General features: G+C 38.4%; 1 protein-coding gene across 1 annotated transcript in view; it reads right to left on the reverse strand.

The window, feature by feature from the left end:
- The window catches only part of LOC130563535 (protein diaphanous homolog 1), an 84,891-nt gene extending 72,279 nt beyond the window's left edge, over positions 1-12,612 (reverse strand). Inside the window, exon 1 of the mRNA XM_057349116.1 lies at positions 11,988-12,612. Coding sequence (XP_057205099.1) covers positions 11,988-12,089 — 102 coding nt within the window. The 5' untranslated portion in view covers positions 12,090-12,612. The remainder of the gene's footprint in view (positions 1-11,987) is intronic.
- Between the last annotated feature and the right edge of the window lie 1,537 nt (positions 12,613-14,149).

The following is a 14,149-nucleotide window of genomic DNA, read 5'->3' on the forward strand; positions in this document are numbered from 1 at the left end:
CCGTGGGGACAGTCCATAGGCGTAATGTTTTTATACTGTACAAACTGTATATTCTATCCCCTATCCCTAACCCTATCCCTAAACCTAAAGATCATAGAACACTTTTTGCATTTTTAGATTTGTAAAAAATATTGTTCTGTACAATTTATAAGCTTTTTTGCCCATGGGGACCTCAATTTTGGTCGCCACGGTGACACGAGTCCCCATGTGTTGGTGTGTATTCAGGTTTAGGTCCCCACCGGGATATACAAACATGAACACACACACACACACACGACAGGAAGGTGCAGCTAGAATATAGACTTACAATAACTAAGTTTTGACTATCACCGTAAATTTAGATTTTCAGCTTATTCTGACCGCCACTTATACACGAAGAGACTGTCTGCTGACATGTAAACATCATTTTTATGTGATGTTTAAAACAACTTCGATAAAACAATAGAAAAGCAAACTAGTAGCAGATGCATTGCTGTGCATGGACAACAGAGCAGAAAATATTTAGGTATGCATGTATCGGGCCCAATAGCAAGCACATGTACTCGTACTCAGATACACCGATACCAAAGACCAATACCTCACGTGACAGAACTGACTGAAAGTTTGTGACAAGCGCATAAAATTGTCTTTTTTCATAATGTGTTTTGAGGCAGAGTTATTAGTTTCCGTGTGTTGTGCTTGGAAAATTGCCACCTCAGCAAACAATTACAGGTACAGGCATCGGTATTGGTATCGGTATCGACGAGTAGGGCTGGGTATCGATTCTGATGCTCCGATTAAATTAGATTCCCATTCACAAACTCTCGATTCGAGTCAATGATTACAGATTTAATACAAATCCTATAGATATTTCTAAAAAAGATCAGTAAACATCAGATTACAATGGTAAATTAAAGGGGTGGTGCAACGGTGTGTCATGCATTCTGACTCCTTTACAATGATAACGTGCTGTCTTCTCATGCTTAACATGGTCAACTTGTCAAAAAACGAGTTGGTCGTATTACGTAGTATTTCTGTGCTCGATACACTCCCCCAGCGATCGGACAGGTTTCGGAAAGTTTTTTTCGAACATATAAAACTGTTTCGTAACAATTCTTCTTAGTCCCTTATTGGACAATTCTCCCGGAAAAGCACGCGGCACGCCCACGCGGCAGCAAGGAGAGCAGGAGAAGGAGCATGCGCAGACGTCACTCTCACTTGAGAGCGAGTATACATTCGCAGTTCAGGATCAGGTTATTTTACATTTAAGATACAGTATTATAACAACAAAATGTCACAAAATTTGCTGTAAAGAGAGGCTGCAATCATGTGAACCGCTGCCTTTTATGTGAAGGTGATGTTAAATTCGACGACGCATCCGTGTCCGTCATGTTAATTAAGCAATAAATGAGCAAAATGCTCCCTGTTGTAACATCCACGAGTCGTAAAAAGAAAAGCGACATCTAGTGGAAAGTAGTAGCAATAACATTCATGTTAATGAATGTTCAGTGCTTGCGGAAATATGAAAGAAAAAAAATCGATTCGCGGCTTTTGAGAATCAATATCGAATCGACCGCATTTTAAAAAACGGATTAATCGGATTTTCGTTTTTTTTTTGCCCAGTCCGATTGGCGAGTAACAGAAAAAAAATATTAGTACTCATACTCGGTCTTTAAAAAATGGTATCGGAGCATCCCTAAAAATATCAGAAATGAGAGAGACATGTTCAGAATTTCCATCCAAAACAAATCATGAACCATTTCACTGGACAGTACTTCTTACTAGGGCTGTGCCGATAAACGATATCATATCGAATCGCGATAGAATGTATTTCAAAAACGATGATAAGCTATTGGCATTTTGACTCGATATGGATTAATCTTACAGTCTAACAGAACGCAGAAATAAACACAACAACAGTCAGTCAGCGTGCAGCTTTTATCACGCGCGTCAATGTACAAAGTCCATTTCATACTGCACTTGGCAAAGAAAACTCGACATGAGGAGGAAAACATGACTGGAAGCGGAAACAAAGGTGAAACTAACCTCGAGTTGTCATCACGCGGTTTATCAAGTGTCTTATTTTTTTTTCGCAATCGCCGATTAAACAAAACAAACTTGAGGCGCAATTGCAAGCGAGTTACTTCGAAACTCAAGCACAAACGTTTTTATATCCATCGTTAACATATCTGCTAACATGAGCTGGTGCATATGAAACAAACCAGCGCTGCCCTGTACAGATTAGAGATGTAATGAAGTGAGTTTGTGTGCACATTAAAATATTGAACCTTGTATGTAAGATGCTTACATGATTAAAGAAATGTACTACAGTTTATGTGAGATGTCTTTTTGAAAGACTAAGGTTCACTGAATGCATTGAATAAAACCCACTACTCCAGCAAGACATTATTGCAGCGTTATGTATGTGCGCAGGTGCTGAGCCAATAGCGTTCGAATGTACCAGTAACGGAGCCCTTTCATTGGTTGAATGTACTGAATGAACACTCCCTTTACTTAACGAGTCAATTGAGTCAAAATGAGACTGAATGAACTGGTACATGTTGTTTATGGCCTAATATCCTCTGTGTTGCAGCAGTGCATTCATTTAATTGAATTTTAACTGGTTAAAGGTTAACTTTTGTTAATAAACTGTATTTATAATAGATTATTTTAAATACAGTTTTTTAATTAAATATATATCGAAATAAATATCGTTATCGATCAATATAGAAAAAAACTATCGAGTTTACTTTTTTGCCATATCGCCCAGCCCTACTTCTTACTGACTAATAATCTTGTTTCTGCTACCAAGTGCCAATAACGGTCTATCAAATATTTAACTATGGAGAACGTTTATTCTGTGTATGTGGGGGGGATCGAACCCAGGACCTTTGCGCTGCTAAAGCAATGCTCTACCTGAACACCTGGACAGGAAGTTAAACAGATGTTTATAAATCTGCTGCTTAAAACTTCAGTTCCCACATCAAACGGGCATCATGCGCATCTTCATGACATAAACGTTAAAGTCGAGACGACAAACGGGCGAGTTTAGCTGGCTTCCTGTCATATTCACCATCGCTTCCTGAAACAGCATAAACACGCATGAACAAACGCAATCACACGCCACTGAGTCAGCATGACTTCTGCCTTTCTGCACAACTCGAAACATTCAACAAACAAACATTTGCTAACAACAACGCAACGTCAGACGCCGGTGTCAAAGATCAAACCGCCTGCGCCTTTACTCAGTCAGTTCATTGACATTTATGTCATGACATCAAACTACATTCAAATGTTTAAACGTTATCTGTGTTAATCTGACAAACTGTAAATTAACACCGGATTAAAACCACACAAACATGATTCATTCACAAAAACAACAAGAACTTCACCGGTTTCTGTGGACATTGATGGCGTTTAAGTGGGCTGGTAGGGGGGACAAGAGAGAGAGAAGGAGTAAGAGAGAAAAATGGTACAATAGCTTTTCTGTGTCCAGTCTTGAGTTTAACTTCAACACTACAGACAACAATGAAATATTAGAATCAGAGACATGACAGCCATCAGTCTGCAACACTTCTGTGAATTTGTGTAACTTCATACATTCACTAAAATCCCAAGTTGATTTAAAAACATCTAACTAAAGTTAATTCAGAGAAAAGCTCTTACGGAATCTGCCACCTGATCGTAAAGAGAGAGAACACAAGAGACCCCTAAACACCACATTTTAGTAAATCTAACATGCTGTTTAATGAGCCAGGCTCAGAGCTGAATGACATCACGTGACGTCTGAGAAGCTTTAGACTGTGATGTTCAAGTGCATAACACTCTTAATCTTCTTAGATTTTCTGACAGAAGAGGTAAACTCATAAACAGAGCTGGTACTTCTGAATCAGCAGTCATGTTTTCCTGGAAGTCAGAACGTTTCTGTGCGAGACAAAACCAGACGAACTAATCGGCTGCAAATGAAAAAAACAGCTCACCTCCCTCAACCGTACATAACAGAGACACTTTCTGCTTCTGTTTATCAAACTAGTGTCTAAAAAAATCATATAATAGAGAAAGTGAAGCTTGTGGCTTGAGAAAACTCAAACATCTCTTATTTTTAGAATCAGGTAAGGTGAATACTTAACCAGGGTTTTTCCTGCATAGAGAAACTGGAGGCGGCCGCCTCCGTCAAATGTCGTGCCGCCTCAGGCTCTCGCCAAAATTATGTCGAGTGTCTTCACCTCGTGCATTTAACAGACTGTCATTTGTAACTGCAGTTGCAGCATTACGCAACAGTGGAGGCGCTGTTTCGCTATCAGCACACTGAGGCGCTAAAAAGAGTCGCAGAACAAGAGCTAGCTGTGTTTGCTTTGCATCCAAGTACGTTTAATTTCTTGAAATTTCTTAAATTAACATGACGTACATCATTGTAATGTCTTTAGCTGTGCAGTTGGATCGTTGAGTCAGCGTATACTGTACACAGCGAGTTCGCCAGTATGAACGCACATTGCGTTCAGAACGACTCGCACACAAATGACTCATTTGAACAGATTCATTTAAACTATTGAACTTTTCAGTGACTAGCGAATATAAGAGCTCACTGAATCATTTAAAGTGAACCACAGAGAATGCAAGATGTAAATGAGCTTTGCTCATTTAGTAAGACTGGTTAATTGAGTTGGCTATTTTGGGCTGAAAAGTTAATTTTTTAAAAATGATAAAAAGCTTTATTTGATTAAAAAAATATCTGTTTGGTTAAATAAAAGTATTTTATATAACTTAATAATTGTCATTTTCATCTAATTTTATCAGAACTTTTAAAATGTCAAAGTCACTTTGGTTAAGCCACTTAAAGGTACGGTAGGCCTACATGTGTGTACAAGATCAGGATGGCACCACCTCCGCCTCATTTTGAGCCAGGAAAATCCCTGTTCACCTGTCAACATTACAGTATTCCACGTTTATTTGACTAACCAATAACTGTCTATGTCTTGTGTCAAAAAAAAAAATGAGTAAATGGAAATGCACAGTAAACACAATCTTAAAACCCCACAGTATGTTTAATGGCTGGGTCCAAAAACACACATGCCCAGTGAATGCAGATTGTGCCCTATGGAGAATAAATAGAATTATTGCCACACTGTCAGAAAAAAAGGTTTAATAAAGTTTTTTTTACCTTTACAGGTATAGATGGTTTCAAAGTGACAACATAAAGAATAAATAGAATTATTGCCACACTGTCAGAAAAAAAGGTTTAATAAAGTTTTTTTTACCTTTACAGGTATAGATGGTTTCAAAGTGACAACATAAACAATAGGAGTGTAACGGTTCTCGGTAAATAATTGAACCGCACGGTTCTCCACCAACGGTTCGGCACACGGTCCAACACGCTTGGACCCCCGCTCATCTTAAATCTGACGACGCATTTATAATATGGTTCGTTAAAAATTATAATGCATAAAACAGACTGACAAAGTTCAGCTAATGTATGTTTGTCAATGGATACACATTTAATACCTACAACAAATCAAATAACGTAGACAAATTTCAATAGGATTGACGTATGCTGTAATATGACCAGTCATTTCTGCTTTCATCACCCCGGTGTTGTGAGTGCGCGAGTGCAGGTGAGACCTGAACAGCACGTGTTGCTGTTTAAACTACACTCATTCAAGCCTCGACCATTTAAACATTGAAGTGCAAGATGATGCAGAAGAAAACTCACTTGCGCGCTGTGAGAAGATCCGAAGCGCGCATAAGAGAAGTCTCAGACATGATGGCGCAAATATTGAGTTGTCTTTGAAGCGCTTAAACGGACAAATTCACACACGAAGTAGGTCAACATGCCCCTCTTGTCGAGTATCTTAACAAACATAGTAGGTTATGTCTTAAGTGAACGGACGAAACAGACGAAAAACAACGCATGTGTACAGTATCAGTGTTATGGATATGTTTCATTCCTCTTAAAGCGACAGCAGCATATTCCTGCTGTCTGTTAAAAGTCAAGGAAATCACTCACTGATTGTGACTTAATAGCTTCTGTAACTTCAATTATGATTCATCTTTAATTCACTTGTACATATGCAATGTTATGTTTTATTTGATTACTTTAATCCATTCTTACCTTAAAAGGTATATATACAGTATCTTATTTAATTTTCTGCTTGGCTCTGTTGTTTTAATGGTGCTGTTACTTGTAGCTTGATTATTTGTTCTTATTTTTATTTGTCAGTAGTCCCTTTTCCCTGAACATAGCACAAATCGAACCGAACCGAAACCGTGACCCTAAAACCGTGACACAGACCGAACCGTGAGTAATTTGAACCGTTACACCCCTAATAAACAAACAAGTTAATGGGCTGCAGTTAACTTCTGGTCTACATTCACAAACAATAGAGTGCCTGTAGATTATTTCTGATAACAATCAAAAGAAACCGAGAAGATCCGTTACTTGGCTAAACTTGTCTCTCCAATACTTCGAATTTAGACTGCGATACCAAGTTCAACCGCTAGATGTCAGTGTACCACACGGTTTCTTTAAATGCGACTGAACACCAGGATCCATTCAACAAATTGTTTATATAATAAAATGAACATACAACAAAATTCAACAAATCATTTATTTAATACAATTATTATACAATAAAATAATATATTAACCTAAATTAAATATAAATAGTTATATTATTAGACACTAGCCAAACACAGACCAAAGTTAACTGCAGTCCCGGCGCACGCGTCCGATGAAGCGGTGTAAAGAGAAAATAATATAATCTTGTACCTTTTCCGGTATACATGATTGTACCTTAAGGACCTATTGTGTACATTTAAAGGTACAGTTAAATGTTTTGTACCCCTAATATTTAACTGGCAAACAACAGGTCCTTAATGAACACAATAGGTCCTTAGGTTAAAATAAAAAAGGTACAACATTTTGTGTGTTGGTACAAAAAGGGTACCACCCCAGAGACAGAAAAGGTACAATTTTAAACCTTTTTTTCTGACAGTGCAGTTATTCGGAAATGTGGAAAACAAGTTACAAAAATAACAATGCAGGGGTGATTTTGTAATCAATCCATCAACTAAAAAAGCCACAGTGTCCTTCTTTGTCACATGCTGTTTGTCACAAACATGAGGAGCTAAATAAATATTTTCTATTCTCTTAAGAAAACTTATGTTTCCTACTTGCACATCTTTCCCTATATTTTATTTAATTATAGTATTTCAAATAAAGATATTTGGCAAAATGTGAATTTTGGACCTTGCCATGCAAATCATTTGGTTGGCACATCGGCTCAGGATTTGAATCCTGTCATGATTGACAGCTGTGTGCACTGGTGCATGCTGGGTAATAAGGTCTTCTGCATGAGGTTTCAGCTGTATGCAAACATCATGACATAGGTGTTTATCTGTCCTGAGGGCACAAACTCAGCTTTACCTGCCCAAGACTTGAACTATCAGTCCACAGAGAGATATGAATGCACTACCGCGGGTTCATGTCGCATTAGTGGCATGTTTGTCCACAATCTTACTGTTCAGTGAGTCCACATTCCTCAGTGGAATATTCTGGTAAAAACTATGAGCGGTCAGATGATGTTTGTCGATAAAGAACAAAAAGCAATTCCACAAAATGTGACATGGATCTGGTCCTGCTCTAATCCTCAGTGTGCGTTTATTTTTATCTTTGCATAGTTACTTGTAGTATTTTAATTTTTTATCTTTGCATAGTTATTTGTAGTATTTTGATAAGTGTCACGCCCCAGACAGCTTCTGTTGTACAAACACCCGTAACCAAAATTTCAACTTACATCGGTTGACTGATCTGCTTCACACGCTAGCTGAGACAAGCAGATTCACAGCACAAGCTCTGAGGGGTTATACACCATGTCAAAGATTGCTTTGTCAGCATAATATCTCAATTATTTTTCATAATGCTTATTATCCTGATCATAATCACAAGCAGGTCAAAACAGCAAGGGATGACAGGATATGAAATCATCAAACAGGGGCTGATGTCAGCGATGACCTGTTCAGCTGAGCTCAGCTTTATTTTCTCCTGAACACACACAGCAGACAGATCGCTTCCTAACTTAAACATGACCTTCCACCGGTTACACATGAACACCAGCGGCAGGTGTGTGTGTGTGTGTGAGAGAGAGAGAGATATCCCTGCTCCAGGGTTAGTATGAAATTATTCAGCTGGCAGAAATGAGACAAGGACAATTCACTCCGGCCCAACTCACAAAACTGTTCCACACTACTGAGCACACTTATAAAACTACTCTCTCAGTCCCAGAATCTGAAGGCTACACCATGACTTCATACTAACAGAGGAAACAGAAAATAAAAGCGATATGAATTAACAGAAACCTCTGAACCTGAGAGCAGACTAAGGCCAGTGATATGGAAATATGGTTTGGAGAAAAGGACAATAAACTGTTCTAAACTAGTTTAATAACTACACTTGTTAGTAAAGGTGACAGTCCCATGTGGGCCAAACATGCTTAAGAGCTTAAATCCTGTACCTCAGATGACGTATTTTTGTAGGCCAACCCGGAAGTAAGCGCCGCACTGTTTTGACCGAGAGCCAAAGCATTTTTCCCATAGACTTTTGGAAGATCGCAAAAAATAAGATCTGTGATTAACAAAAGTTCATGATGTGTACACGTTTTGTCCATCAAGATAATCTTTACAGATTAACACAACATCTGCTATTTGTGAAGCCTAAATACAACCGCCAGAAGTAAAACGCTAACACGATGCTATAAACAGACTACACTAAAGGTCGCTCGATACCTCCGGCAACTTTTTCAAAAACATGTTCCCTGGCAGTGTTGGGTGTAACTAGTTACTAAGTAATTGGTTACTGTAATTTAATTACTTTTCCCTTGAAAAAGTAAAGTAAGGGATTACTCTTATTTTTTCTGTAATTTAATGACAGTTACTTTTGATGTAATTAAACTAAATACTTTGTGTAATATGTGTGTGTGTGTGTGTGTGTAATAGTGGAATTGACATCAAAATTCAAAGTCTAACTTTAAAATCTGTGCTTTAATGTAAAATTCTCACATTTGTAATACTTTAGTCAGTTAATAATAATACTTTATGTAGTTTAATATTATTTATTTGAATGAATTAAGAGACCTTTCATGCCTATCCTTGAATCACTTAACGAATCAAGGTTGATATAGGATATAGAGAGTAATTAGTAATAAGTAATTAATTAAATACTTTTTGGAGAGAGTCATTTGTACAGTAATCTAATTACACTATTGAATATGTAATTAGTAACTAGTAATTAATTACTTTTTGAGAGTAATTTACCCAACACTGTTCCCTGGTAAGCAATTACTCTTTAATCCTCAATAATGTTTTTAGAGATTTGTGTCCATGTTGCATTATTTGTGAGCTTTATATTATGCGCGATGATGTCTAACGTCCCCGCCAAAGGAAGTAGTCACTTTTAGCAACTTGTTAGCAACCGCCGTTTTAAACTAGACACAATAAAGCTTTAAAAAATGATCACAATCAGGTTATAACTGGAGTGTTTTATGTCAGATTAGAACGTGAAAATATTTAGAGCTATTGTTAACCACAGACCTTATTTCAGGCGATTTACCAAAAAATAAAAACATTCAAAAAACCCATAGACTTTGGGGCGATGGAACCGGAGGTCCTAAAATGCTAACACACTTCCGGAGTTTGCATACAAAAATACATCTTCTCTGAGGCACTCCATAGAAGCCATCTCTCATCAACTTTAGAGATGTTTGGCATGTGGTACCAGCAAGGTCTTTTCACATGCAAATGCTTTACACATTAGTCCCAACAACAGGTCTGTGACCCTCACTGGCTTCAGACAGGACCCGCACTTCACCATTTGTTCCATGCTAAAAAACCTGTAACTGTCCGCATAAACAAACAACACTGTCAATTTTTGAAATAGTGGCAGGCAAGCATCCATAAAGCTTGGATTTGGATTATTACGAGTATTATTTAAACTCCAACACACATCATTAAAACATTTATCATGGCTACCATGATTTTTGCAGTCATACCACAACTGCTAGTTTTGTTATTACTATAAAACTGTGGTACCTTGATATAATCCAGCACTGTCTTCCTAAACACAGTAATATTCAGAAAACTTTTAAAAGAGCTCCCATGTTAACGCTTTATGGCTTTGTATTATTTATAACTGCTTGGTTCTTTGGCAGTAACGTCATTTGTTTGTAAGCGATCTATTTCTCAAGCAGACAAAAACCCCACACCTGTTCAAACGGTGATGGTTTACGCTTTCTTCCCATCACTGCATCTAAAGTTTCACTATTAAACACCAGGTGTGTTTGGGACTCTATGGAAACCCTTTCTAAAGATGGTCTCGTGTCTCATTAACATACTACATACTACTGTTTCACAGTTCACAGAATGCAACACAGATGTCAGAATGAGTAATGCACCCATAATGAAATGCGGCTTAATCTTTCTTTGAGGTAGTGATATCAACCAGATGTCTTTACTGTCGAACTCTTATTCACACTGTCAAAGGAGTGAACATTTAAAAAAGCATTTCGTGATTCCGGCTGAAATATTGTATTCCTGAACCGCTAACAAGTGTAGCAGTCAGTGGGCGTGGCTTGAGCGTCTACATACTATGTTGTGACGTCACAAAATTACTTCTCATTCCCGTGCTCGCGCTTTACCAGTTACACGAGCTGAACCGATATGAAGTCATTGAGTGCGTTTACATGCACACAATAAACGTATATCTACCAGAAATCAGATTAAAAAGAAACCTGTTTTCACTTGTTTACATGCATATTAATAAACCGGCTAAGCAGAAAACTGCGCTTACATAGAAGTTTGAAATTTGCCGGGTTTCTCACGTGCAGTGACGTCATCGTCGATAGTCTGTTTAGTAATTGAAAATGCAGCGGGAAAATGGTCAGAAGATGGATTTTTATATCTTCTCTTATGTCCGCAGTACCTGCATATGCAACAATAGTTCTTCATTTTGACGTTTCTACATCAACTGCGTGATTCGAGAGCGGACTTTTATATATTAGTTTACTATTACTTCCGTTTGGGACTTTTACTACTGCGCTTTCAGACATGCGCACATAAACAAAACTGAGAGAAAACCGGTACCTCTGCCGATCGGTTTTTGCTTAAGCCGTTTATGCGCTTTCCCCGATAAAAGAAAACCGTTTTACGCGTTTACATGACCTTACATATATCATTTTATTAAGCATAATCGGAGTAAGACTGTGAATGTAATCGCGCTCATTGTGTTATTTACCCAAGGCAATACAATTCATGTCCATATAAAAGCCTGCATACATTTATTTCCTTTTACAATCTGTGAAAATCTGCGTCTACTGACGTCAGTTACACATGAGAATTGTTCCACAATGACACAAAATAACATTCAAAATGGAAACAGTTACACTTAAAAACACTTTAACTGTACTTATAAATTGACACGCGTACTAAATTCATTCACACGGTAACACAGGGTAGCCTCCAAAGTATACTCAAGCCTTAAAACGACACGTTTCCCAGACCACGATATGGAATGGACGGGTCTCTCCCCCATCAGTTACGTTTATGTTTCTGAGCAAACAGAGGATGACTAGTGCAGGGTGTTTTAGACCACTTCCTAAACTTCTAAAGCAACATAATGAGCGAGGGAATACTTTGATCCTTCACAACATGCTTTTTCACACACACTCTCGCGAGGACTTCCTCATTAGAGATGTCGAGCACGTCGCGAGCGGTCTGAGAAACTTCAGAAAGTACAAACTTCTCTCACAAATCACACATCCAGGAAATGAGCGTTGCAAAACGTATGGGCAGAAACACAGTGAGTTATGCGTGATCAATAACTCGAAAAGACTGAACCAATACCGCACTTGGACAGTTGTTCTCGTACACTTAACATCACCCGACGCTTTACTACAGTAGCCTATTCACAGTAAACAAGAGCAAGAGCAACACACAAATAAACGTATCAAAACACTTACAAACTTCTTTTTGCTGTCTCCATCTTCGTAGGTCTTCTTGCTTTTCTTGTCCTTATCTTTTCCACTTTTGGGAGCGCCAGCTGATGCCGAGTACGGATCCATAGTTGCACTTGGCGCTACGCCTTGAAATCACTTAATTTCTCTTAAATGTGCGGGTTCGGATCACCGCACACACTCACACTGTCCCTGCCCCGCGCGGAGGCGTCTTATCCCGCGGCCTGGTGCTGCTGCGCGCCGCCGGCCCGAGCTCGTCCCCTGGCACAAAAGAAAAGGAGGGAAATTTGAACCCCGATCCCACGGAGGTCTTTCCTTTATGTGGACCTTTCACGATTCAGTATTCGGCGCTAGAGTCTGAAGCACCAGATCATAATCCACAGATCTCCGCGCAAAAGTCCCTTCTCGTATTTAGTAGTTAAGTTAGGCTCGACCTCTGGAACAAACAAACCGCGCTTTGTATCTCAGAGACGATCGCGCGGCAGAGCTGTCATTACTACACCCGATCGCTGACATTCACTTCTTGTGATTCATGGTATCGGACTTCAGATTTAAATTAAGAGCCATAATGAGAAGAGAGATCAGATTAAGTTTTCCGCTTTCTCTCTCTCTTCCTGTCTCGGTGCGTCTGTGTTTGTTGGGGAGGTCAAATGGGAGGACCCATCATGCGCACTACACACACTAACACACCTGAGTCACATAACACACAGGTAGAACAACACTGACGTCTACTGACAATTCACCTTCACTAAAGGTTTTAATGAGAGATTTTGATGGATGCTCTCTTTTTAGTTTAAATTTGAGCTTTATTTACATAGCATAATGGTACATTCTAATAGCAATAATAACAAATTATATATCCTAAATTGTCTAAATCAGAATTATTTTAGTATAAACATTAGAATAATAATAGACTTGGTTTAAATACAAAATAGCTTTTTGACGTGACCTCCAACATTTACATTTGACCTTGATTTGCTCCTTGTTTTAATCTTTATGGTTTAGAATAAATTCAGTTTCTTATTTTTCTCCGGTAAAAAGCTATTACATTTTCTAATAGTTTATAGGCTTTTATTGCCTCCGTCATGCGATGTATTCTACAGCCATTCAACGTTTTCTATTTTGTGTTACCTGTAAGTAATTTTGCATGAATAACTGTTGAAGTTCCATGAACGTCCTCGGGGTTGTTTTTTATTTTTAAGCAAAGTGCGCCACCTAGAGACGGGGAGATGAGCATCATCTATGCGTCTCTGAATTCACACACGGTCACATCACGTATAAAAAGGCATGTAAGAGATTTCAAATTTAAACCTGCCTCCTTGTTTCAGACTTGCTGTTTAAACAGGTAAAGGCAGAACGGATGCTGATTGGTAAAGACACATTAGGCACCCGTTCCCAGCTCACATTTCCAATTTCATTCACTTTAATGGCCGATTTAAGAATTGCAGAAACAGAAGATGCCGACACCTGACTAAATCACTGCTGTTTAGTCATGTGTGTTATTAACAAGCATTGGGTGGTTAGAAGCGTCGTAAAACAGGAGAAAAGAATAAAAGTTATTTGCAGAAAAACTGTGAATCTTTTTCTTCAGCCCCTGTGCTGACTCAAGTCAACCCAGTTTTACATTTTCATCTTTATATTCATACAGAGCCCCCCTCAAAACGCCCACCAGTGCGCAAAATCCAGGGAAACGTCTGAAGGGCCCCGGACAGACATGGCATGTTTCTCTGCTTTTAATGTATTTGTCATTGAGTGACACATTGAACGTTGTGTACGTATGCATGGCATACAAATGTACAATACAAACAACTTAGATATCTTCATGAGACTTCAAATGCTTTTTCTTTTTTGTTGTTTTTATTATTATTGATAAAAAATATATGATTTGTCCTCTGTCCTTCCATGACTCTCCAGAAGGCGTATTTTTGGTATTTTTGTAAATACTGCACAAATTGTTGGCCCCTTTTTAGAGAAATAAAGACATATAATGCTTGCTCTAAATATGCTAGATTAATTTATGACGCTCATTTTAAACTCATCAGAAGCAAGTTCCACATTTTGCACACAATCGTCCTTGCATGATTTACCCCCAGTCCATAAAATTACATCACCCAGGAAGATAATTTATACCCAGCATGCCACAAGACAAATAAACAATCTCATTCACT

Source organism: Triplophysa rosa, linkage group LG13 (assembly GCF_024868665.1).
Source record: "Triplophysa rosa linkage group LG13, Trosa_1v2, whole genome shotgun sequence".
NCBI lineage: Eukaryota > Metazoa > Chordata > Actinopteri > Cypriniformes > Nemacheilidae > Triplophysa > Triplophysa rosa.